Source organism: Ipomoea triloba, chromosome 6, assembly GCF_003576645.1.
Source record: "Ipomoea triloba cultivar NCNSP0323 chromosome 6, ASM357664v1".
In the NCBI taxonomy this organism is placed as follows: Eukaryota; Viridiplantae; Streptophyta; class Magnoliopsida; order Solanales; family Convolvulaceae; genus Ipomoea; species Ipomoea triloba.
In genome coordinates, this window is record NC_044921.1 from 10637399 (window position 1) to 10664608 (window position 27210).

The window sequence follows — 27210 nt, forward strand, 5'->3', positions numbered from 1 at the left end:
TACTGCTAGGCCAAAGAGGGAACGAAGGAAACCAGCATGGATGGCTGATTACATTTGTTAGACTAAGTCTATTCATAATAGGATAGTATAGTTTAGTCCTAATATATATCATATTAAGAATCATAGTCATAAACATAATAGGAGTAACTCAGTATATAACCACCCTGCATGCCAGGGAAGAGGACACACAAGAATTATTTCAACTCCCATTCTCCTGCTATCTATCTCTCTCTCTCTCTCTCTCTCTCTCTCTCTATTTCTCTCTCTGATTTTCCCCCTCTCATTCCGTCCTTGGAGTTCGCATCCACTCAAAGCGGTGCCGGCTTGATACGAGTTCGTATCACAACCCGCCTCTGCCTCTGCCACCTCTCCTCGTTGCAACGCCCACCAACGCCGTCAGCCATCGTCCACGCAAAACTCGCCGTCGTTGGTCATGGTCGCCGATGACCGAAGGGAGCGATGCAACCGTTGAAAGCGATCGTAAGAAAAAGAAAAAAAATAATCAAAAAACTGATTATTATTATTATTATTTTATTATTATTATTATTATTATTATTTTTAGCAATCCAAATATTAAAATAATACTTAATGCTAAAAAAAGAAAATTTCAGCTGCCCAAAAATCATATACAAAAAAAATTATGTATATGAAAACTTAATATTGTTTTAGGCAAACAATCAACCAGGCAGAGATTGATAAGACTCTGATACCAAATGTAAGATCATAAATCTTATCTAAACATATACAGAATGAGTTTACGAGTAACCTAACCTCGTAATAGCGGAAGCATAGATCGTTGATCTCCAGCCATAGTTGATGCCTTGTTGTGTTGCCTGTGTTAGTCGTTTTGTCTCACACTTGACTCAGAACCCTAGATGGTGTCCTGGTATTTTCTGAGCAGTGTGAGTACCATGTCTGTAGGTATCTATATGATTGTCTGTCCTGCATCCCATCAATGCAGGCTTATATAGACATATGGTGGATTGGACTAAACCTAGATGTCCAATCCAACCTATAGCTTAGTGGGCCTAGCACACTTGCACCACATTATTAAGGCCCATATTGGGAAAGGTCTTACACTATCATTTTTGAGCTCCATTATGGTTCTAGATAACATTTCATCAACTTCTCTAATATCATCTCGTCTTTGTGAGGTGTGATCCAAATGGGAGGAAAATTTTGGTCTATAGTGAGCTATTTGAGCACCATGTCCTTAAGGTGGGTCATAAGAAATTCGACCCTTCTCACCTTGACCATAGGTGAGTTTACCACCTTGGTTATAGTCTTACCTCCCTTGGAAACCTCTATTTTGTTGCCAACCTTCGCCTTGTTTCTAACCTTGGTTTTGACTTTGATTTCCTCCACCATTGGCATTCTACCGCCTCCACATGTTCCGATGCGGAGGGCGATGTGCAAGCGTTAGTATCATGTAAGCCACCACATATATTGCAATAGAGCGATAATGCCATGCAAGGTTTTGCCTTCAGTTCAAGCTTTTCCACCATGGATTAGAGTCTTTTTATCTCGTGGTTCATGGCCTCGATCTTCGCCTCATTGGCTACATTCCCCTGGAGTTTCATACATGTCGACATGATCATTCCTCTTGTTATACCAAAAGGAAGTATTATGTGATATCCGCTTAATTAACCCCTCCGCTTCGGGTAGTGCTAAGGATACAAAAACCCCCCTTGATGAAGAACCAAGGAGCATCTTTCCTTCATCCGGCAACCCTCCGTAGAATGAACTTACCACATCCCAAGGGTGCATAAGATCGTGCGGACATTGTCTCTTTAAAATCTTAAATCTCCTCCAAGCCTCACCCAAGCTTTCAAAACTCCATTGTTTAAACTCTTGAATTTGTCTCCTAATCTTCATCGTCTTGGTGAGTGGAAAGAATTTGATAAGTATTATTTATATTGTTATTTTAATAATATTTTTCAGTTAATTTGCAATAGTTATTTAATTTCATGTTCATTTTTATTTATTATTGTTATATTTAGCTTTAGTAATAGTGTTTAATTTTGAGGTTGTCTTTATTATTAATTTTGTTTATTTGTTTATTATTTGAATTCTATCATGACAATAATTCCTTGATCATAATTTAATAAAATTATTATTATATATTCTTTTTCTATCATCTGGAACCAAACGAGAAAGAAAAGGATCATTCATGGCAATGGGATCCGATTGTAGAGCAAGTCATTAAATGGAAAGAAAGTTTTCGTGGCTTCCCCTTAATCTTAGGGAAAATTGTGTGGCTCAAACATTGAAGAAGGAGATGCTGTGGGGATTGAAGCAATATAAATAGGGGAAACTTTATGCAGGAAACCATCATCTTTGCACCCAAAAACCATTCACGGAGGTTTTCAATCGCCATTGAGCTTCCCCGGCAACAACGCCAAAAATTGATGGACAATTTTAATTATGTCCTCGCAAGTACACGAATCAGTTGTAGTGATAGTTGTTGGTCCCAAGGAGATGGGGTACAAGTCTAGAGGGGGGGGGGGTGAATAGACTTGTATAAGATTTTGCAAATCTTTTTGACCTCTCGTGTGTATTGGACTTAGGATGTTTAGGTCCGACACATCACAAGACGAAGGCAAAGTTTTATGCGCAGCGGAAAAGTTATCCCCTTATTAATTAGCACGAGTTTGAGTTAGTTCGAGAGGTGTGGTTATATGCAGTGCAATTCGAGAGATGGGTTAGCGAGAGATAAAAGCAGAAAGTAAATGCGAGATAGATTTTTAAGTGGTTCGGCCAACCCGCCTACATCCACTCTTCTTCTAGAAACTCCCTAGAAGGATTGCACTAAAACTTCCCTTTTTAGTACAATATCGAGCGCTTGAGCTTTGATCACGAAGCCCGCCTCAAGCCTCAGGTTTTTCGCCCCGCTTCTTGTTACTCCACCTCTCGAGCACTTGAGCTTTGATCACCAAGCCCGCCTCAAGCCTCAGGATCTTCACAAGACAGCTCCCAGGTTACTCCGCCTCTTCTTGCCTTCTCCAAAGCAAGGTTGTTCCGGTTGTCACAGGTTGTGTGTAACAATCTCCAATTTGACCAAAAAGCTTTCGTTGGATGATCTTCCTTGTAGAACAGCTTTGGTTACCTTCTAGATGTATAGTAGTTGAAGCTTTGTAACTCTCTCAAACACTAAGATGTGTTTTTCTCGCAGTTGTGAATATCAAGGATGATATTCCAGATTAAGGACTTGCACTTTGAATGTTTGAATTTGACACCTCTTTCTTATCAACCAATTGACTTGCATCTTGAACTTGTGTCTTCACGTCCTTATATATGAGAGTTGAGGAATAATTCCGTTGGATGGAAAATTATTCCGTTTGAAATCTGTCTCCCATGCTGATCATGGGACGTGCATATTTTTAGCATGTTTCATGGAGTGGTGGTCTTGTAACTTGAGCCTTTTGTCTTGTAGTGAATATCCCATATTCCACTATCTTGAGTCCATGCTCCACTTACTACTCTTGGCAAAAAGTTACTCTTTTTATATTCCCATTGATCCTTGTTTTAGGGAATAAGACCGACTTTGGATTGGTGCACTTTCTATCCGTTTGTTGTGGAATCCTGACGTGGCATCCACTACCGGCTGTTTTGTGTTTCCATAAGATTCTTTTGGCACCTCCTTAATATTTTATCTCCATGATATTCTTCTTCTCAAAACTTAGATTACTTTATCCATGCGTGTCGACTGCCATTCAGTCCTTTGGAGAAGTAACAGTTCATCGAGACCAAGGTTGATGTCTCGACTACTTGATGTCTTGATCCTATGTCTCGAACTGGATTGATGTCTCGAGAGATCCCATCTCTCGAACTCTGCTTGTGTCTCGAGACTTAGTTGATGTCTCGCAGACCCTTATTCCTCTAGCGATGTTCCATGCCTTCTTCTGATCTATCTATGATCTTACAACACGAAACTTCTAAGATGTTCAAACAAGGTTACCTTAAGCTTAAATATTTTCCGAGTTGAGCTCAAATACTCGGTTGTATTTTCGCTCTTAGTTTACTTGTCGAACTTACAAATATTTCCTATCTATCGAGACTTAGGGGATTGTGATTTACATTTGGAATCATCAAAACCTATTACAATATGTTCCTAACAATTTCCCCCTTTTTGATGATGCCAACATTATACTTACTTATATGGCTGATTTTCAAGAAAATAAACTTTGATTTTATTTTCAGCGCATACCGTAAGTTTGACAAAGAAACTAATCTGCTAAAACATGAAGTAAAAACTCACGCAACACCCCCAGCAAAAGATATATATATATATTAAAGATAAGGGAATGTTTTACAATGAAGTACTTAGCAAAAAAGTTAAAAGAAAGCAAAGAACAACATAAGGATATTTTAAGAATGCATGTAGACATCGAGAGCTTACTGCTTGTCTGTTTTCCTCTTCTCGTTGATAGCTGCTCGTGTCTTGATGGGATCTTTAGTATTTACCAGATTTAGGTAGTCATCTGATACATCAAGGTGAAGGTAGTTGATGAAGGCTTCACCTATGAAATCACCTTCGATTACCCCATTTCTCCACCATTCGATGCATTCTTGAGGAGTGAGGCCGCTGTGAGAAGATAGGTCAGTTTTGGCAAGAAGACTTACTATGATTTCATTTAGATATTCTGTCGTGTCTTCCTTGATGCCATTCTGTAGTCTCTCATAAATTGCTCATCTTTCTTCTCCTTGGCCGTTAGTTGTTCTTGCCTCTTCCTTCTCCTTTCTCTGTCTTCTTCTCTTCTCTTCTCAAACTCCAGTGTACGCTGAACCCTTAGCTCCTCCTGCCTTTTGGCTTCCTCCACTGCCTTGCTAGATGTTCTTGGAACTTTCGGAGGAGGTCCAGTGGTTAAGGGTTCACTAGCTGCCCTTTTCTTGCTGGTTGATGTCCCTCTTGATCCTTGATTCCCCTGATTTTCCCCCTTGTTGGCATCATCCAGACGGGAAAGTAGAGTGGACATACCCTCAAAAAGTGATTGAAGCTGGGCAGGTACTTGGTTTGACAGGTCATCGAGTACGGCTTTGATCATATCCTGTTGAACTTCACTGGAGTTGCGGAATGCTTGAAGCTCATCTCTCAATTCCGCAACTGCTGCCCTTGCTTCCGCAGCTTCTGCTCGAGCTTCTGCAGCCTCATTTGTGGCTCGTCTTGCTGCATCTTCAGCCCACACCATTTGTTCGAGAAGTTCTTCACGGCTGGTTTGGGATTCACTTAATCCAGCAGCGGGCAGTGATGCGTTGTGAACAAGTGTAAGCTTGTGTTCTATTCGGGCCATCTTCTGAGAGTGATCGGACATGAATTGGCGCACCTCGCTAATGAAAGCTTCTTCAGCCTGTCGATCATAATCAGAAGGAGGAGAAGAAGGTTGAGAAGTACCTTTAGTGGGAAGGGACTTGGGTGCTTCCAGATTTCCACCCATGGTTTGCAACTGTGAGTCCACCTCTCGATTGTGTGTCTGAGGATCAGCAGGAGCACTGGGATCAGAGCTTGAAGGTATCTCCATGTCAGGCGCTTCCCGGTTTCCACCTGAGGGATGGATCACTTCTCGCTCATCACCTCTCGAATCTGAAACCTCAGCTTCAGCTTCTGGTGGGATTGGATCAGCTAAGGAAGGAACTTCTGTGTTGGATGCTTCCCGGTTTCCATCAAATTTAAGAACCTCCTCAGTGTTACCTCTCGAACCAGAGCTGGGAACTTGATCATCTGCCGGAGGGATTGGATTTGAGGAGGGAGGCTGTGCATCGACAGGTGCTTCCCGGTTTCCATCATTGATGGGAACATCTTCCCCCTCAGTACTTCTCGAGCCAGCAGGACTTGTAGTTGTCTGCTCTTGTTGCTCATCCGGCTGCACTTCAGACTGCTCAGGAGAGTCAGGAATCACTATGGTTTCGGGAGCAGCTGGTGCACTCCACCTTTGCCTATCAAACATTCTGGCCGCAAAGGTAGATACCGTGTCATCTGGTAGCAGGAATGGAGATGCCTGCTCCATGTACATTGAAAAGCCTGGCAATGTGAGCAACGGAATTTCACCCTCTCGAACTGTTTGTGCCTCGTCATTATCAGGTGAGGGTGTGGATTCAGGAGCTGGCAGAAGTAAGATGGAGTTGGGTTCTGCCTCAAGTGCTTCAGAGGTCTCGGATTCACCTCTCGAAGCTACTACCTGTGTGTCCAGAGCAGAATCACTAACTTGGGACAAAGGAATTGCTGCCGTTGCTATTGGATTTTCAGGATCATCCCTTGCAACTCCTGAGGTCTCCCCTGGACCTCTCGTATCTTCTACTTGATGTCCCAAGGATAAGGCAGTAGCGAGCCTGACATCTTCTTGAAATTTTGCTTCTAATTCAGGATCTACTTCAGGCTCGTCTTCTTGTTCTTCAGCAGCTATGCCCTTCCCTTTATCAGAACGTCCAAGATTCCTCTTGGTCACTTGCATTTCATGGGCTAGCTCTTGTAATTCATTGGCTGGGATCTCAGTAAGATTTAACCAATTTAAGGCAAAAATCTCCTCAGCCTCCATATCTGCTGTTTGGGCTATTAGTTGGTTAAAGGGACCTGTTTTCCAGTTAATCCATCGGAGTATTCTGGAAAATTCATCCAAGCTGGATACAACTTCATTATTTTGATCCAACTGAGTGGTGACTTCCTCATTCAGATCATGAGACTCAGCAGATAGGATTTCTGTTGCTGATGCAGCTTCCACTGACTGTGCAGCGATCTCTCGATTGTGCTCCGAGAGATCATCACCCAACCCAACATCTGCTATGGCTCTTGCTATTGATCCTTCAACTTTTTATTAATCGACTGGTTGGTACTTGAAACTGAGCCTTGCACTTGCTGCTTTAGGAAGTTGAAGATGATATTTGCCCAGTCCATTTGAACGTTGTTCCAGATGGCATGGAGGATTTTGAGGATGTCCAGATTGATTTCATCGGTTCCAGACACCTTGCTGAGGATGAACTTCATGATGAGGTCAGCTGCAATTGCAAACCTCTCCTTCAAATGGTACTTGCGGAGGGCAGAGGTTGCACTGGATGGTGCATTCTCCAATCAGATTTTGTCCCAAAATGCCTGCTTGTCCAGATTGTAATCCGAGAGGTTTCGCACTACCTCTTCTGATGCAGCAAAGTCGAATGCAGCTCTAAGGTCACCCACGGAGGTCGTGATGTCAATCTCGTTGAACCGGCTTTCACTCTTGCCCTTTGTGACCTTAGCGTTTGCGAACCATTCGGTGAAGTCGAGGTCGTGGATGGTTCGATAGTCATGCGTCATGTATTTCATTAGCCCGGCCTTCTCGAACTTCTTGAAGAACTTCTCCACTTGCTTCGGGTTCGTCGAGTGATTGACGAAGCCATCTCTGTCAAGAATGCTACCAGCCTTAACTTGCTTGATGAGAGTTCGAATGCGGTTCAATTCCCTTTGATAAGCTTCGGAAGATGAAGTTGATGATGAATCAGACGCCATTGTTGAAAGCTTGCTGTTTTGGAGGGAATGTGTACAGTGTTTGTAATTTTGGGCATTTTGGATATTCGGTTTGAGCTTGAATCCGGGTAAGGAAGATGGGTTTGGCTTTTATATCATGTGGATTCGGGTTGGATATATGGATAGGGTTGAGAGATTGACCCAAATTAGGATCCCGACTGATTTAAAAGAAGTGAAAGGTCAGAAATACCCTTTTATAACGGTTAGGAGTATAAAATATGATAAGGGTATTTTGGTAAGATATAGGACGGTTTTGGATTCAAGATAGTGGGGTATTAAAGTAAAATATCTTTATAAGCATCCTCCCACTAATCAAGATAGTGCCCTTAAAACTTGGAAATCGTTAGTAACCGGAAACCACATGGCTAATATTAATTTCCAAATTAGCCGTTCCATATATATCCGTTGAGCGTATCAGTTTCACCTCTCGAAGGTGAACACTCGTCTGTATTAGTTTAAGGATCTTCCCCCTGAGTGATTGATCCCTAAACCTCCTTATTCCTCCGTCTTGATCTGGTTGATTCCATAGTAACATGTTCAAGTGGTTAAGGATCTTCCCCCTGAGTGATTGATCCGTAACCCTCCTTATTCCTCCATTTTGAGATACATGTAGAACCAGTTTGTTATCTTTCGAAGTGATCTCTCGAACTCCCTTTCTTCGAGACATAACGTATTTGGGCAAACTGAGTGTGTATCTCTTGAATAACCTTTCGAACACAGATTGCAAAAAGAACAAGATTGATTCATCCAAAAGATATCACTTGGAACATTTCCTTAAGTTCATTTAGTGATTTCCAGATACATTACACATGAATCAATATACTATTAGATTTCCTAGAAACTTTTGTTTGACCTTGGGTAGCCATCTAGGAATCTAACGTTAGAGTAGGAACTAGCCATCTAAAATCCTATTTATTCTAGTTACAGAACTAGAGATGGCTAATTCTTCTTGTTCTTCTCTACCTCTCCGCTGCTGCACTCCTCACAGGCTCCTTCTCCCTTTCCCTTGGTTCTCCATTTGGTTGAGGGAGATCCTTTTCCGGAATGTGCAGCTGTAGGAGTCCCACTTATACGAGACTCTTCTCCTGATTTCAGTATCCCACCATTGTGGATCTCCACGCATTTGGGGATCCATTCACCTTGGATGGGAATAGGATACTTGCTTGGATTATTAGGAAGCTCCGCAATCTGTTCACCCTTCGTTGATTCTGGATAGTTTTCTCCTTGAAAGTCTTTGGACTTAACTGCCGATTTCCTTCCTCTATACCAGAATGGTACATCATCTTTTCCTTTCTTCTTCTGCATGAAGAAGTTGATGACAGGAATTGATGAAGAAACACCTCTATTTATAGCCCAAAACTTAAGCACTATTGAGTTACGAGATGCTATATGAATGACCATTCAATACTGTTGTAACTTCAAGGCTGCCATAAAGTTGATGTAATTGCCCCTCACATGCGAAACAGTTCATGGCACTAAATACAAGGAGATAAGATTTGACCGTTCAACCCAATTCTATCATTCCCAATTCTAGCCTTAGTTGAGAGAACCTATTTTCACATAACGCCTTTGTGAAAATATCTGCTAGTTGCTCCTCCGTTGCAACATATTCCAAAGTTATATCTTTTTTCTCAACATGGTCTCGGATGAAGTGATACTTGATATCAATATGTTTTGTCCTTGAGTGTAACACTAGATTTTGAGTAATGGCTATGGCACTGGTGTTGTCACACATGATCTTAACCTCTTTACATTCAACACCATAATCCAGTAATTGTTGCTTCATCCATAAAATTTGAGCACAACAACTTCCAGCTACTACATATTCTGCCTCAGCGGTACTTGTAGCTATCGAATGTTGTTTCTTGCTAAACCATGAGACAAGTCTCCCACCTAGAAACTGACATGTCCCAGATGTGCTCTTTCTATCAATTTTACAACTGGCAAAGTCCGCATCTGAGTATCCTATAAGTTCGAAAGATCCACCTTTCGAATACCAAAGTCCAACACTTTGTGTACCCTTGAGATATCTAAGTATCTTCTTAGATGCATTGAGGTGACTTTCCTTAGGACTTGCCTGAAATCTAGCACATACACCTACTGCAAAGGATATATCTGGTCTACTAGCAGTTAAATAAAGAAGAGATCCGATGATACCTCGATACATGGTCTGATCGACCTCTCGACCTTCACTGTCAGCATTGATACGTAGAGAGGTTCCCATAGGCACTTTGACTGAAGATTTCCCTTCTATATTGTATTTCCTGAGCAGATCCTTGGTGTATTTCTCCTGGTTGATGAAAATACCTTCCTTAAGCTGTCTCACTTGTAATCCAAGGAAGTAGTTGAGTTCTCCTATCATGCTCATTTCGAACTTCCCTTTCATCAAACTGGAGAACTTCTCGCATAAGTCTGGATTGGTGCTCCCAAAAATGATATCATCCACATAGATTTGCACCAATAAGATATGATTCCCATCCTTAATTCTGAACAATGTTTCATCCACTAGGCCTTTGGTGAACCCACACTGAAGTAGAAACGAGGATAAGGTGTCATACCAAGCTCTCGGAGCTTGTTTCAAGCCGTAAAGTGCCTTCTTCAACTTGTATACTTTGTCAGCTCCCACGTCCTTCAAGAAACCCGGAGGTTGTTCAACGTACACCTCTTCTTCAAGAAGTCCGTTCAGAAAAGCGCTCTTGACATCCATTTGATACACTTTGAAGTCTTTGAAGGCGGCATATGCGAGAAAGATGCGAAGGGCTTCGAGACGTGCCACCGGAGCGAAGGTTTCATCAAAATCTATTCCTTCCTCTTGGCAGTATCCTTTAGCAACAAGTCTGGCCTTGTTCCTAACAATAACTCCATCCTCATTCATCTTGTTTCTGAAAACCCACTTTGTTCCAATGATATTCTGATGATGAGGTCTCGGAACTAGTTCCCAAACGTCGTTCCTTTCAAACTGATGAAGTTCCTCTTGCATGGCTTGCACCCAATCTGGATCACTTAGGGCCTCATCGATCACCTTAGGCTCTATTTGAGATAGAAAGCAATCAAACATGCTTTCTCTGTATGCTGATCTGGTCCGAACTTTGTCACGTACATCTCCAATCACTTGATCAGCGGGGTGACTTCTCAGCCATCTTAGATTGGGTTGTGGCTCCTCAGTTGACTCCTCGGTTGTTGGTTGGGATGTGGGTTGATCATCTGTGATCTGGATTGGATCAACTGAGTCAGGAGCATTCTTCTTTGTAGTCTCTTCATCATCTGATTCTGACTAGAGTTCTGCTACGTCTCGAACTATCGACTGCTTCCCATCGAGAGGTAAGTCTGATCTCTCGATTGTTTCCGGCTGAACTTCCTTAGAATTTTCAGCTGCTTCCATTGACCTTGATGGTTGGTTGGCTGATGTTTCATCATCAAAGGAGATATGTATAGATTATTCAACCACCAATCTCCGCTTGTTGAAGACTCTGAATGCTTTACTTGTCGATGAGTACCCTAGAAATACTCCATCGTCAGCTTTTTCGTCAAAGGCTCTTAGCTGAGTCTTCCCATTGTTGTGGACATAGCATTTGCATCCGAATGTGTGGAAGTAGCTTACATTCGGTTTCCTTCCATTCCACAACTCATATGGAGTCTTTCCAACTCCTTTCACGATCAAGGACCGATTTTGGGTATAGCACGCTGTGTTGACTGCTTCTGCCCAAAATCCTTGTGATATATTGGTTTGTGAGAGCATGGTCCTTGCTGCTTCCTTGAGAGTTCTGTTCCTCCTTTCAGCAACACCGTTCTATTGGGGTGTTCGAGCAGCTGACAACTGATGATGGATCCCGTTCTCGTTGCAGTAGCTCTCGATCACTTGGTTAACGAACTCTCCACCTTGATCTGACCGAATCTTGAGTATCGAGACATCCTTTTCAACTTGAACTTGCCTCAAAAGATTTGGTAGGGCAACTTTTGTCTCGCTTTTCTTGGTTAAGAACACGGTCCAGGTGAATCTTGTGTAGTCATCTACTACCACAAGAGTGTACTTCCTTCCTCTTATGCTGGGTGGATCTACTGGGCCAAATAAGTCCATATGGAGAAGACTTAATGGTCTAGTAGACGATGTCTCGGCTTTGGTTTTGAAAGAGGATTTGATCTGTTTGCAACGTTGACATGCGTCGCAAATCTTGTCCTTTCGAAACGTAACTTTGGGCAGTCCTTCCACTAGGTTCCTCTTAGTAAGCTTGTTGATGGTCTTGAAATTCAGGTGACTAAGCTTACTATGCCAATCCCAGCATAAGTCCTCTCTGCTCCTTGCTAGCATACATAGGGATGGTTTGGCAGATCTCCAGTCCACTATGTACATGTTTCCTTTCCTTGCTGCGTCCAGGACGACTTCGAGAGATTCCTCTTGTATGATCCGGCACTTGCTTTTGGTGAAGATAACTTTGTAGCCCTTATCACAAAATTGGCTTGTGTTTAGGAGGTTGAACTTGAGTCCTTCAACGTAGGATACCTCTTTGATCACCAATTCATTCTTATGGATCTCACCAACAGCCTTCGTGCGTCCTTTCTTCTCGTTGTCTCCAAATGTCACCAAGGGACCTTCGATAGGATGGATGTTCTCTAGCAGTGTTAGATTTCCCGTCATATGTCTCGAACATCCACTGTCAATGAACCATACGTCCCTGGTGTCCTGTATGCAAATCAAGCAGATTTAGGTACCCAGACTTTGGGTCCTGGTTGGTTAGTGAGTTTAGGCATCCATTTATACCTTGGACCCATTATTCCAGGTCTAGGTGCAATGTAGCCGTTATACGATTGATAATCATAAGGAATGCTAGTAAAGACTCTGGGCCTTTTAGGTGCATAGATCAGTTTAGGTTGAGGCCTGATCTCGAATTTCCGCACCATGCCCTTCATGGCCTGTTTGGTCACGTGGTACCGTTGAAACTGAGATTTATTCCACGGTTCGTAATCTTGTGACCAATCCTCATCGAATGGGTAGTGCCTGCCTTCACTCATCCGTGAGTTCCTATCTCTCTAGATCTCAGACCTTCCATATTTGCCTTGAGGCGCATTATATGGAATGTAGCTTCTCTTGTACTCGGAATGGCCTTGCGAGAGATAGCTAGGTGATCTCTCGATATTGTTAACCCGGCCATTCTTCATAGCTTTCCTATACTTTCCATTGCTGGTGTATAGGGACGGTTTGTGAATAGCTACTCTGGTCTTTCCTGTTGGTCCTTTATGACCTTTATTCGATTTGGGTTGAGATCCTCCATTACTTGAAGTTCCCAAACCGTTGGTCTGCTTATCTTTCGAGAGACAGTTCTGATGGAACCCTAGTCCGGTTCTATCACTTGTAGGTCTGTGATCATTTACCATTTTCTCCACAGCTTTGGAGGAATTGGTATATGATGCAATAACCTCTCTAAGATTAAGCTCTCTAGTCTCTCGAGTTTTGCACTTTTCTTTAAGTTGGATTATTTCAGCTTCTAATTTGCTTACTTTGAGATTTAGCTCTGAATTCTCTTTCGAGACATTCTTAAGCATGTCTCGTTCAGCCATTAGTTTGCTGTTTTCCTCCATTACTTGGACATGAGTGCTGTTTGCGATACTGAGGTCCCTTTTAAGTATTTCTAGCATCTCAAAGGGATCCTCATCGCTTCTAAAAGAAGAGCAACGAGAGGTAGAAGTAGAGCAGCGAGATGTGGAAGTAGAGGTTACCTCATTGTTAATGGCCATTAGACATTGATCCTCTTCTTCCTCGGTGTATAAACAGATGAGCCCCCTCTCATCCTCTGAGCTGCTGCTACTCTCGCTAGAGCTTGATGTCTCGGACTCCTCGATTGCCTTCTCAAGTTCCTCAGCCACAAGCGCCTTTCTGCGCGAATGATTCTTTGATGAGCTTTTGAAGCCTCCTTGTGTTGGCTTCTCCTTGGATTCCTCTTTCCTCCTGGAATCCTTTTTTTCTTGGCCCTGATATTTGCTTACTGGTGGGTAAGGACATTCGGCCTTGAAATGTCCCGGTCTTCTACAGTTGTAGCATAGGCCTTGGTTTTCATCCTCTGTCCTTCTGGATGGATATCTTTCATTTTTCCTTCTTGAGGAGGAAGGTGAACTTGTATTGCTTTCCGGTGTCATCTTCATGAACTTCCTGAACTTTCTTACAAAAAGAGCAAATTGTTCGTCAGATAAAAGATTTACAGGATTAGGTTCTGACCTTGAGGATGTGGATGGTTGATCAGCAATGAGTGCAACATTCCGTCTGTCCACTACGTCCTCATCTCTCGGGAACATCTCGAATTCGAAGGCTTTGAGATCCCTGAAAAGTTGATCGGTTGTGGTGTTCTTCAGATCTCTATGATCGCGCATTGTGATCACCTTCATTTCCCACTCCTTGGTAAGGCCTCGCAAGACCTTCAGATTTAGCTCCTTTTGTGGGATCTCCTTCTTGAGATCGCTAATCTCGGTTGAAAGTTTCATGAACCAGGATTCCATGCTGTCGATGCTTTCTCCTGGCTTCATTTTGAAGTCCTCGAACTTCTTCATTGCCACGGTGAGCTTGTTCTCCTTTTCCTGTTCGTCACCTTCACCAATCAACATCAAAGTATCCTATACCTCTTTTGCCGTGTTGCACTTTCTTACTCTTGGGAAGATGGTTTCGTCTATTGCTCTGTTGAGTATGTCCTTGGCAATGTTGTCAAGGTTGTTTCTCTTCCTATCATCACTTGTCCATTCTTCCTTAGGTTTTGGTACGTACTTTGGTGTGTCTTTGGTTTGCTCTGCAGCAGTGTTGACCATTAAGATTTTGACTGGTCCAGATGTTATCACCTCGGCCATCTCATCATGGAGGGCTGATAAGTACGCAAGCATGCGTGTTTTCTAGTCATCGAACCTGCTAAGATAAAAAAGAAGATGTCTCGACAACATGCTGTCCATATTGAAAAATTATCTCGCGCTTTAAAAACGTTTTAAAAGATTTTCAAAGAAGGATCTCTAGGCAATATAAACAAAGGTTTATATCGATCAGAGAGCTTGTTCTGATACCAATTGTTGGTCCCAAGGGGATGGGGTACAAGTTTAGAGGGGGGGGAGGGTGAATAGACTTGTATCAGATTTTGTAAATCTTTTCGACCTCTCGTGTGTATTGGACTTAGGATGTTTAGGTCTGACACATCACAAGACGAAGACAAAGTTTTATGCGCAGCGGAAAAGTTATCCCCTTATTAATTAGCACGAGTTTGAGTTAGTTCGAGAGGTGTGGTTATATGCAGTGCAATTCGAGAGATAGGTTAGCGAGAGATAAAAGCAGAAAGTAAATGCGAGAGAGATTTTTAAGTGGTTCGGCCAACCCGCCTACGTCCACTCTTCTTCTAGAAACTCCCTAGAAGGATTGCACTAAAACTTCCCTTTTTAGTACAATATCGAGCGCTTGAGCTTTGATCACGAAGCTCGCCTCAAGCCTCAGGTTTTTCGCCCGCTTCTTGTTACTCCACCTCNTTGGATTCCTCTTTCCTCCTGGAATCCTTTTTTTCTTGGCCCTGATATTTGCTTACTGGTGGGTAAGGACATTCGGCCTTGAAATGTCCCGGTCTTCTACAGTTGTAGCATAGGCCTTGGTTTTCATCCTCTGTCCTTCTGGATGGATATCTTTCATTTTTCCTTCTTGAGGAGGAAGGTGAACTTGTATTGCTTTCCGGTGTCATCTTCATGAACTTCCTGAACTTTCTTACAAAAAGAGCAAATTGTTCGTCAGATAAAAGATTTACAGGATTAGGTTCTGACCTTGAGGATGTGGATGGTTGATCAGCAATGAGTGCAACATTCCGTCTGTCCACTACGTCCTCATCTCTCGGGAACATCTCGAATTCGAAGGCTTTGAGATCCCTGAAAAGTTGATCGGTTGTGGTGTTCTTCAGATCTCTATGATCGCGCATTGTGATCACCTTCATTTCCCACTCCTTGGTAAGGCCTCGCAAGACCTTCAGATTTAGCTCCTTTTGTGGGATCTCCTTCTTGAGATCGCTAATCTCGGTTGAAAGTTTCATGAACCAGGATTCCATGCTGTCGATGCTTTCTCCTGGCTTCATTTTGAAGTCCTCGAACTTCTTCATTGCCACGGTGAGCTTGTTCTCCTTTTCCTGTTCGTCACCTTCACCAATCAACATCAAAGTATCCTATACCTCTTTTGCCGTGTTGCACTTTCTTACTCTTGGGAAGATGGTTTCGTCTATTGCTCTGTTGAGTATGTCCTTGGCAATGTTGTCAAGGTTGTTTCTCTTCCTATCATCACTTGTCCATTCTTCCTTAGGTTTTGGTACGTACTTTGGTGTGTCTTTGGTTTGCTCTGCAGCAGTGTTGACCATTAAGATTTTGACTGGTCCAGATGTTATCACCTCGGCCATCTCATCATGGAGGGCTGATAAGTACGCAAGCATGCGTGTTTTCTAGTCATCGAACCTGCTAAGATAAAAAAGAAGATGTCTCGACAACATGCTGTCCATATTGAAAAATTATCTCGCGCTTTAAAAACGTTTTAAAAGATTTTCAAAGAAGGATCTCTAGGCAATATAAACAAAGGTTTATATCGATCAGAGAGCTTGTTCTGATACCAATTGTTGGTCCCAAGGGGATGGGGTACAAGTTTAGAGGGGGGGGAGGGTGAATAGACTTGTATCAGATTTTGTAAATCTTTTCGACCTCTCGTGTGTATTGGACTTAGGATGTTTAGGTCTGACACATCACAAGACGAAGACAAAGTTTTATGCGCAGCGGAAAAGTTATCCCCTTATTAATTAGCACGAGTTTGAGTTAGTTCGAGAGGTGTGGTTATATGCAGTGCAATTCGAGAGATAGGTTAGCGAGAGATAAAAGCAGAAAGTAAATGCGAGAGAGATTTTTAAGTGGTTCGGCCAACCCGCCTACGTCCACTCTTCTTCTAGAAACTCCCTAGAAGGATTGCACTAAAACTTCCCTTTTTAGTACAATATCGAGCGCTTGAGCTTTGATCACGAAGCTCGCCTCAAGCCTCAGGTTTTTCGCCCGCTTCTTGTTACTCCACGCCTCAAGCCTCAGGTTTTTCGCCCGCTTCTTGTTACTCCACCTCTCGAGCACTTGGTTTTTCGCCCGCTTCTTGTTACTCCACCTCTCGAGCACTTGAGCTTTGATCACCAAGCCCGCCTCAAGCCTCAGGATCTTCACAAGACAGCTCCCAAGTTACTCCGCCTCTTCTTGCCTTCTCCAAAGCAAGGTTGTCCCGGTTGTCACAGGTTGCGTGTAACAATCTCCAATCTGACCAAAAAGCTTTCGTTGGATGATCTTCCTTGTAGAACAGCTTTGGTCACCTTCTAGATGTATAGTAGTTGAAGCTTTGTAACTCTCTCAAACACTAAGATGTGTTTTTCTCGCAGTTGTGAATATCAAGGATGATATTCCAGATTAAGGACTTGCACTTTGAACGTTTGAATTTAACACCTCTTTCTTATCGACCAATTGACTTGCATCTTGAACTTGTGTCTTCACGTCCTTATATATGAGAGTTGAGGAATAATTCCGTTAGAGGGAAAATTATTCCGTTCGAAATCTGTCTCCCATGCTGATCATGGGACTTGCATATTTTTAGCATGTTTCATGGAGTGGTGGTCTTGTAAATTGAGTCTTTTGTCTTGTAGTGAATATCCCATATTCCACTATCTTGAGTCCATGCTCCACTTACTACTCTTGGCAAAAAGTTACTCTTTTTATATTCCCATTGATCCTTGTTTTAGGGAATAAGACCGACTTTGGATTGGTGCACTTTCTATCCGTTTGTTGTGGAATTCTGACGTGGCATCCACTACCGGCTGTTTTGTGTTTCCATAAGATTCTTTTGGCACCTCCATAATATTTTATCTCCATGATATTCTTCTTCTCCAAACTTAGATTACTTTATCCATGCGTGTCGACTGCCATTCAGTCCTTTGGAGAAGTAACAGTTCATCGAGACCAAGGTTGATGTCTCGACTACTTGATGTCTCGATCCTATGTTTCGAACTGGATTGATGTCTCGAGAGATCCCATCTCTTGAACTCTGCTTGTGTCTCGAGACTTAGTTGATGTCTCGCAGACCCTTATTCCTCCAGTGATGTTCCGTGCCTTCTTCTGATCTATCTATGAGCTTACAACACGAAACTTCTAAGATGTTCAAACATGGTTACCTTAAGCTTAAATATTTTCCGAGTTGAGCTCAAATACTCGGTTGTATTTTCGCTCTTAGTTTACTTGTCGAACTTACAAGTATTTCCTATCTATCGAGACTTAGGGGATTGTGATTTACATTTGGAATCATCAAAACCTATTACAATATGTTCCTAACAATAGTGTGCTTTAGCAAGGGTCGAACCCACAAGGAAATGATACAATGTAATTTAATAACTAACTTACCAATTTAAAGTGTTCAAAGCTAATTAGGAATCAAAGTGTACTTAACCAAATAAAACTGTAAGTGGAAACAAATGCAGGAAAAACAATTAAATAACCACTAAACGAAATACCAGCAAGGGAATAAAGACTAGGAACAAATAATGAATTAAGAAACAAGGCAACAAAGGATTAAAGGCTAGGAACATGAATCAACTACCATTACTACCTCTGCAGATTAGTTCAACTTGCCAATCAAATTAAGGGTTCGTTCTAACTATTATTTGACTAATCCGGTTCGGCGCCGCACACTCCGTGACGTAGCTCCGGTCAGCAGCTCTGTTCAACGTGCAATTTCGACAGCAGTGAAGAATTTTCAGCAGCAAGGCAAATCTTTGGTGGCGCAACACAAATTAAACCATATTTCAGCAGTAAAGCTTTTGTTCAGAGGCAATTCTAGAAGCTGTCTCCAAATTCCAATAAGCTCTCTACTTTATTTTCTCTTCTTTAGTTGCATTTGCAATTAAATTACGCAGAACCTTCTAGTGGATTGGGTTGCATTTGGTGGTGTGCCTTGTGATTTCTACTTAAAACATTTAATCTTTTTAATGCTTGCCAATTGGGTTTGAGATGAACTGTTTTTGTATTAAAACACTTTTTCTTGAAAGCATGGTGCAATTGATAATCTGCGAGAGTTCAGTTGATTTATTAGCAATGTTCTGCTAGTTTAATTCGCCTAGGAACATGAATTATTTACTTTGAACAATCTGCATTAATCAGTTTTAGTTTGCCAATTCAAGTATGTTTTATCTTTAAGTTTTGGACTGTGACTAATTGTGCTTCAAATCTGGCCTATTCTAGTATAATTAGTCTATTTGAGGGGATTAATTGAGTATACACCATATCTATTAATTCCAAGATTTTAGGATAAATGAATAACTAGTTTAATTGTCTTATTAAGCTATTTATTTGGTTCTAAACCGGGTATTCCGTAAGTTCTTCATGACTTAATGGGTTTTAACGGTTTAAATAAATGTCTTAAGCATATGAACCATTATAATACGTGACTAAATCTGGACGCCATATGGATTAGTCAGATAATAGTTAGAATGAACCCTTAATTTGATTGGCAAGTTGAACTAATCTGCAGAGCTAGTAATGGTAGTTGATTCATGTTCCTAGCCTTTAATCCTTTGTTGCCTTGTTTCTTAATTCATTATTTGTTCCTAGTCTTTATTCCCTTGTTGCTATTTCGTTTAGTGGTTACTTAATTGTTTTTCCTGCATTCGTTTCCACTTACAGTTTTATTTGGTTAAGTACACTTTGATTCTTAATTAGCTTTGAACACTTTAAATTGTTAAGTTAGTTATTAAATTGCATTGTATCATTTCCCTGTGGGTTCGACCCTTGCTAAAGCACACTATCACTACAACTGATTCGTGCACTTGCGAGGACATAATTAAAATTGTCCATCAGAATTCATTCATGAATTCTTTGTGGAGTTGTTGCCAAGATCGAAAATGATGGTCGTCTTGACTATCCAACCATCGTGAGGCTTCCCCAATAACGAAAAATAGAAATAGCTTTAGCCTCACGACCTCATCACTTACACCCTCTTGTCGGAACATGTCGCAAGCTCTTATAATCCTCATGATGTGCACATGTGGATCCTCCGATGGTAGTCCGGCAAACGGATTATTTTGCACCAAAGTTAGCACGGAAGAATGCACATGGAAGTTGACATTCTCAAGCGGTGGTACGTAATTTGAGTTGTGCATATTGAATTCGGGGGTCATGTAGTCGGCAATTGACCTCCTTTGATCATTAGGCATGTCATAGTACTCCTTCATCCTAATCGGCTTCGGATGTCCCACATTATCGATATTCGTCTCTTCAATTGTCGGCTCTAACAAATTTTGTACTCTGGGTGGATTATTTTGAAGTGGTGTTGGTGGTGGGTTGGGAACTCTTCTTCCTTGAGATCCTCGATTGGCACTAGTAGAACCCATGTCTTGGGCTTGAATGTTTCCCTTTCGTGTTGCCATGTTGATTTCCGGAATATATGGAAGTAAGCCTTGATTTCCTTTAGCTTTTGTGTGCATTCACCTTCAAGATAGCACAAGAAGAAAGCAAACAATCCTCTTTTGACTAGAAGTAGTCAAGAGAGGGTGAGTAATAAATAAAAGAAAAAAACCAAGTGTAGAAGATCCCATGGTGGTTCCGAAAAGAAAAAAACCAAGTGTAGAAGATCCCATGGTGGTTCCGTTGGATAAGGCTTCCTTTTGGGTGCAAGTGCATAATCTTCCCTTAGGTTTCCGTTTTGAGAAGGTGGCGCAAATTGTCGGGAATCATGTTGGAAGTAGTCCCTGCTCCACCTAGTTTTTTTCTCTCTCTACGTTGCCTAGTGTAGAGTTCTCTCTCTCTCCTTGTGAGTGCTCCGCTATTTTCTTTTTCTAGTTTTCCTCCAGACCGTACGTTATGGAGAAAGGTGAACCGAGTGATTTGAATGAGGCGTGTGCTGCTTTAGCTATTGCTGATGATGATGATGGCGTTGTTGTTGAGGATAGGGACGTCCAACTGCCCGATTTCGACTATCAGTTTGTTGTGTTTGGTCGTGTAGTTTATGATCGACCGATTAAGTTGACAATTTCCCGGGATGTTATGGCTTCCGCTTGGAGGCCAGTAAGTTGACAAATAGGTTTTTGTTTATCTTTTATCATGAGAGGGATGTTTCTAGGGTTCTCGCTGATGGACCTTGGACATTTGACCAGAGTTTGGTTTTGCTCCGGCGTCTAGGAACCGGAGAGGATCCCATGGTGGTTCCGTTGGATAAGGCTTCCTTTTGGGTGCAAGTGCATAATCTTCCCTTAGGTTTCCGTTTTGAGAAGGTGGCGCAAATTGTCGGGAATCATGTTGGAAGTAGTCCCTGCTCCACCTAGTTTTTTTCTCTCTCTACGTTGCCTAGTGTAGAGTTCTCTCTCTCTCCTTGTGAGTGCTCCGCTATTTTCTTTTTCTAGTTTTCCTCCAGACCGTACGTTATGGAGAAAGGTGAACCGAGTGATTTGAATGAGGCGTGTGCTGCTTTAGCTATTGCTGATGATGATGATGGCGTTGTTGTTGAGGATAGGGACGTCCAACTGCCCGATTTCGACTATCAGTTTGTTGTGTTTGGTCGTGTAGTTTATGATCGACCGATTAAGTTGACAATTTCCCGGGATGTTATGGCTTCCGCTTGGAGGCCAGTAAGTTGACAAATAGGTTTTTGTTTATCTTTTATCATGAGAGGGATGTTTCTAGGGTTCTCGCTGATGGACCTTGGACATTTGACCAGAGTTTGGTTTTGCTCCGGCGTCTAGGAACCGGAGAGGATCCCATGGTGGTTCCGTTGGATAAGGCTTCCTTTTGGGTGCAAGTGCATAATCTTCCCTTAGGTTTCCGTTCTGAGAAAGTGGCGCAAATTTTCGGGAATCATGTTGGAAACTTTGAATGGTCGGACCAGCGTAATTTTGACGGTATGGGGAGGAGCTTTATTCGTGTTCGCACATTGATTAATATTCTGAAACCTCTAAAGGCAAAAATGAAGATGAAGAGGCAGGGAGGTGATTGGTTCTGGGTTGATCTTAAGTATGAGAGGCTTCCATGTTTCTGTTTCCAGTGTGGGATTATTGGGCATGCTGACAAATTTTGCTCGATAAATTTTGATAAGTCGGAGGATGGTTCTGACAAGCCATTCGGTTCCTGGTTGAGGGCTGGTAGCCGGCGGGGAGCGGTGGTTCCAGTGAATAGGTGGCTGGTTCTGGAGTCACCGGCGGGGGCTGCTTCGACGGAGTCTGTTGGCGGTTCTCCTGTAACGGCTGGCAATGATGGTCATTTACGTCAAAGGGTAATGAGTGGGGAACCGTTTCATGCAACGGTTGGGGTGCTGGAGGGTGACATGGATGTTTTAAAGGATGCTTTAAATGCAGACATTGAAGAAGAAGGGGTGGTCTTTGTTGACCAAAAGCGTAAACGAATAGCTTCTGAGTGGAGTGAGGGGAGTGGGCCGGGGGTTTGGGCTAGCCCAATGGTTGTTGAAATTAATACTCAAATTATTTCTGAGAAGGTGGGCTCTGTTGATTAGGCCCGCCAGGACCAATGAGTTGCTTAAGCTAGAACTGCCGTGGGCTTGGAAACCCATTGGCAGTTTAAGTCTTGTTGGGCTTCGTCCTTCAAAAGAGGCCTGACATTATTTTTTTATCTGAGACTTTATGTTCTGCGAGTAAGATGGAGATGGTTCGTATAAGGTTGGGTTACGAAAATTGTTTCACAGTTGATGTCGTCGGAAGGAGTGGGGATTTAGCTATCCTCTGGACTGGAGGAATTGATGTTGAAGTAGTCGGTTATTCAAATCATTTTATAGATACGGTGGTCTCTCTGGCTGGGAATGGTTCGAAGTGGAGGTTCACCGGGTACTATGGTCATCCCGAACGTAATCGTCGGCACCTTTCTTGGGATCTATTGAGGTATTTGTCTACTCTTAATGCTTTGCCTTGGGTTTTAATGGGGGATTTCAATGATATTATGAGGGCGAGTGAGAAGAGTGGGCGAATTCCTCATCCGGAGTGGTTGAGGTGGGGGTTCTGTGCGGCAGTGGCTGAGAGTGGGTTGTCTGATTTTGGGTTTGAGGGTACTCAATTCACGTGGGAGAGGGGGAGAGGGACTCAGCATTAGGTTCAAGAGAAATTGGATAGGGTTTTGGTAAATGGTGTGTGGCGGGATATGTTTCCTTCTGCGAGAGCTCGGAAGGTGGACGGGAGTTGTAGTGACCATCTACCATTGTTTCTCATGACAAATTCTATGGGTAGAAGGCAATACGGGAGGCGCCCACGTTACGAGAACTCTTGGGGAAAAATAGCTGAGTGTAAGGGGATTGTGGAAGGTGCCTAGGTGCGCACTATGGGTAGTCCAATTGGGGTGCGAGTCAAGCAATGCGGTGGGGAGGTTTGGGGATGGGGTCGACGGCGGGTTAGGGGTGAGATTGAGAGTCTGAAGCGCTGCCAACTTCGTATGGCAGACTTGAGGGATCTTGGGGATGAGAGGAGTGTAAGGGAGTTTGGGGAGGTTCAAAACCAGTATCTTAATCTGGTTAAGGGTCAGAGTGATCGGTGGAGGCAGAGAGCAAAGGAATTGTGGTATGTTGGGGGTGACAGTAATACTCGGTTCTTTCATACGTCTTCATAATTTAAATGGTGATGTTGTTGTCGATGAGCAGGGGAAAGGAGCTATTATGGTTAATTATTTCCAGAATCTGTTTTCTACAGAGGAGGGAGATGGTCGGCCGGTGTTAGCTTGCTTGAATAATCGTATCTCTGCTGATCAAAATTTGTTATTGTTAGCACCTATTACTCCGGAGGAGGTCCGTTCTGCTTTGTTTGCAATGCACCCTGACAAGTCCTCGGGCCCTGATGGTTTTTCCCCGGCTTTCTTCCAAACTCACTAGAGTGTGGTGGGCGATGAGGTAGTGCTTTTTTGCCAGACTTTTCTAAATACTGGTCGCATGCCTGATTCAATAAATGATACTCATATTGTCCTGATTCCCAAAACGAAAAATCCCCTTTTAATGTCTAATTTTCGTCCAATTTCATTATGTAATGTTATTTATCGTATTTTGGCGAAAGTTTTAGCCAATAGATTCCGGGGGTGTTAAGTTCTGTTGTTTCTTGTGCACAGAGTGCGTTTATTCCGGGTAGATCTATTGTAGATAATGTCTTAATTGCGTATGAGTCTTTTCATGCTATGCATCGTTTGAAAAAGGGGAGAAGAGGGTTTGGGGCATTAAAGGTGGATATGAGTAAGGCTTATGACCGGGTAGAATGGGGTTTCCTTGAAAATGTTATGAGCAAACTGGGGTTTAGTAGTCGGTGGGTGAGTCTGATGAGGGAGTGTGTGTATACTGTTCACTACCGGGTTTTGGTGGAAGGGAAGGAGTGGGGTCCTATTCATCCTTCTAGAGGTCTACGGCAAGGTGATGCTCTGTCACCTTGTTTGTTTATTCTTATAGCCGAAAGTTTGAGTGCGGTGTTGCGGACGCAGGAGGAGGATGGGGCTCTGCATGGGATTAGTGTGGCGAGAGGGGCTCCAAATATTTCCCATTTATTCTTTGCCGACGACTGTTTATTTTTCTTTAGGGCAAATAACCTTGAGGCGGGTGTTATTAAAGCAGTCTTGGATGAGTACGGGGTTGCTAGTGGGCAGCAAGTTAATCTCAGGAAGTCTAATATTGTGTTTGGTAATAATGTTGAGAGGGATGATAAGGAGGCTGTTTGTGAGGTTTTGGGCATTCGCGAACAGCAGGGTAGGGGAAAGTATTTGGGTTTGCCGGGGTATGTGGGGAGGAGAAAGAGGGAGATTTTGGGTTTTGTGAAGGATAAGGTTCGGGCTAGGATTCATCACTGGGGTAACAGGTTTCTATCTCGGGCTGGGCGTGAGGTGCTCCTTAAGACTGTCCTTCAGAGTCTTCCTAATTATGCTATGAATGTTTTCCGTTTACCAATAGGCTTGTGTGACGAAATTGAGAAACTTATGAATGCTTTTTGGTGGGGTTGTGAGGGTTGAGGGAGAAAGGGGATACGGTGGAGTACATGGGCTGACTTGTGTAAACCAAAGAAGTTTGGGGGTATGGGATTCCGGACAGTCCGGGATATGAATGTGGCAATGCTCGGGAAACAGGGGTGGAAATTCTTGAATGAGCCTGAGTCTTTAGTGTCTAAAGTCTTCAAGGCTCGTTACTTTCCGAAGTGTTCTTTCCTTGAGGCTGGGGTGGGGTCGTGTCCTTCTTTTGTGTGGTCCAGTATTCGTGAATCTCAGGTTGTTCTGCAGAAGGGGTCTAGGTGGCATATAGGTGATGGGGAGAGAGTGAGGGTATGAAGAGATCCTTGGCTTCCTAATCGTGTCAACCCGTTTGTTTCCACTCCGGAATCATTAGGTTTGGACAATCCCTATGTTAAATCCTTGTTTTCTATAGGCACTATGAGTTGGGATGTGGATTTGGTTAAAGATATTTTTTCTGAAAGGGATGCTGCTCTCATTCTCAGTTTACCCACCCATAATTTTCCTGTAGCAGATTCTATATTTTGGAGTGAGGAGGATAAGGGTGTGTATTTTGTGCGCAGTGCTTATCGGTTAGCTAAGGGGGGGTATATGGATGAGGGAAATTGTGATTGGGCAGGGGTTTGGTTGATGAAGGTGCCTCCAAAAGTTAAATGTTTTTTTTTGGGCCTTGTGTTCTATGAAACTGCCTACAAAAGATGTTTTGATGATTAAACTAGTGCAATGCAATCCCATGTGTCCCTTGCGTGGCGTGGAAGAGGAGACGGCAGTCCACTTGTTTGCCAATTGTAGTTTTGCTCATGCTTGTTGGAGGGTAGTGAATCCGGAGTGGGGGTTGAGTAGGGTGGAGTCTATTCAGGCTTGGGTGGGGGAGATGTGGAGTTGTTTGGAACCGAACATGCGTGAGCACGTTGTGATGGGGGTGTTGGGCTATTTGGGAGAATAGGAATGATATGGTGTGGAATAATAGTTGTAGAGACCCTGTTACTTTGATCCAACATGCTCTTTTGTTTAAAGCAAACTGGTTTGCTGTTCATGACCATGCGCAGGGGAATATTATTGATGGAAGGTGTATGAGACAGCAGCAGCTGGCTAGGCAGTGGGCTCCTCCGCCTGTGGGATTTTTAACAATCAATGTTGATGCGGCGTTAGACCTTGAAAATAGACGTACTGGGTTTGGTTGGGTGGTGCGAAATTCGGAAGGCACGGTTGTACACGTCGCTAATAAGCGTGTTGAGGGTCTGTTTGCAGTTCGGGAGGCTGAGGCTATGGGCATTCGAGAAACCCTTAGTTGGATCAAGAGAAGAGGGTGGCAAAGGGTGATCGTTGAATCCGATGCTCAGGTGGTCACAACGGCAGTCTCCCGGGGTGGTATCTGTACTCCCTATGGTGGACTTATTGAGGAGATTCGGATGCTTATGGATTAGATTGGTTCGATCTCCCTTCGGTTTGTGTATCGTGAATTAAATGAGGCGGCGCATATTGTTGCTAGAAATTCCTTATGTAATCCAGTGCTGTGCTGGTCGAATATGGTGATTTTATTCCTCGCTGGTTTTCAAACTTGATTTGTTTTTTACGTTGGTTTTAATGAAATTTGGTTTTTATCTTCAAAAAAAAACAAATAAAAGAAAAATGAAAAAAAAAATGACAAACACTCAATTCACACAAGTATTCAATCAAATAAAAGCTAAGTAATGACAACCTTTTGCCTCCACCATTTTTGAAATACATAGTTTTAGTACAGTGGAAAGATGGAATAAGAGGTTAAAACAAAGAGATGAACTCCCCGAGTGTAAAGTCTCGAAGGAGGCACAATCAAAAGATTACTTAGCGTTTATTCAAGCGAATGCATAGTGATCACAAGAGGATGTCATGTGCACAAAGTAAAAATCAATTGTTTGAGAAAAGTTTATCACTAAAACAATCAAGTAATGAATCAAATCAAATGTAGATTACCTAGGAGAATTCAATTACAATCTTCAATGTAAATTGCTTCTTCAACTTGGAATCAATTGATGAAAATCTCTAGGATCTCTATGTTCTCTCTAGAAAGCTCTTGAAAGTAAAAGTCTAATCTAAAAGTATGATCTGAAAAAAATGTCTAACTCCTAAAATTTCCTAACTAAGCCTTTAAATAGCTTCCCCAAAATTGCCCCTCTCATTAAATGATTTTCGCCTCTCTTGTCCACGCAAGGCTCCACGCGTGGAGGCCACCGTGGATAAGCACTGGAAATGATTCATGCCCCTTCCACGCGTGGAGATGTGTGCAGCATGCCCTGGACTTTTCTTCTTCGCTTCGTTTGCTCGTTAAGTCCTCATGCTTTGTCCTTTCATCCTCGGGATCTTTAAAAACACTCAAATATACCAAAATAGAGTTTTGCAATAGACTTACGCATTAGAGCATAAAAACGCCATAAATAATTCACAAAAAGGATGCTAAACGTTACTAAATAATTCCAACTTAGACCTTTAATTCTAGTTATTTTTGGTGCTTATCACGCCCCAAAGGCAACTACTTATGCTAGAAGTCTCCCTTCTGCTATATATGCTGGCAAACACAATAAATGCATATTATGCACATATTCACACGCAAGGCAAACATGGTTATTGTGAAATTAAAAAAGCACATGGCTCAAAGCAATTATACAGTTAGTTCAAGCTTTTAAAATAATGAGGGATGGGCATATAGCTTTGACAAATTAAAAGACTTCATCACTTGTGAGGTCATGGAGCAAGGT

General features: G+C 42.5%; 1 protein-coding gene across 1 annotated transcript; it reads left to right on the top strand.

The window, feature by feature from the left end:
* The first annotated feature begins 22819 nt into the window (after nucleotides 1-22819).
* Nucleotides 22820-24478, top strand: LOC116023464. Its single transcript, XM_031264464.1, has 3 exons — nucleotides 22820-23072; nucleotides 23185-23279; nucleotides 23594-24478. The coding sequence occupies exons 1-3, from the start codon at nucleotides 22820-22822 to the stop codon at nucleotides 24476-24478; spliced, it is 1233 nt and encodes a 410-aa protein (XP_031120324.1).
* The last annotated feature ends 2732 nt before the right edge of the window (nucleotides 24479-27210 follow it).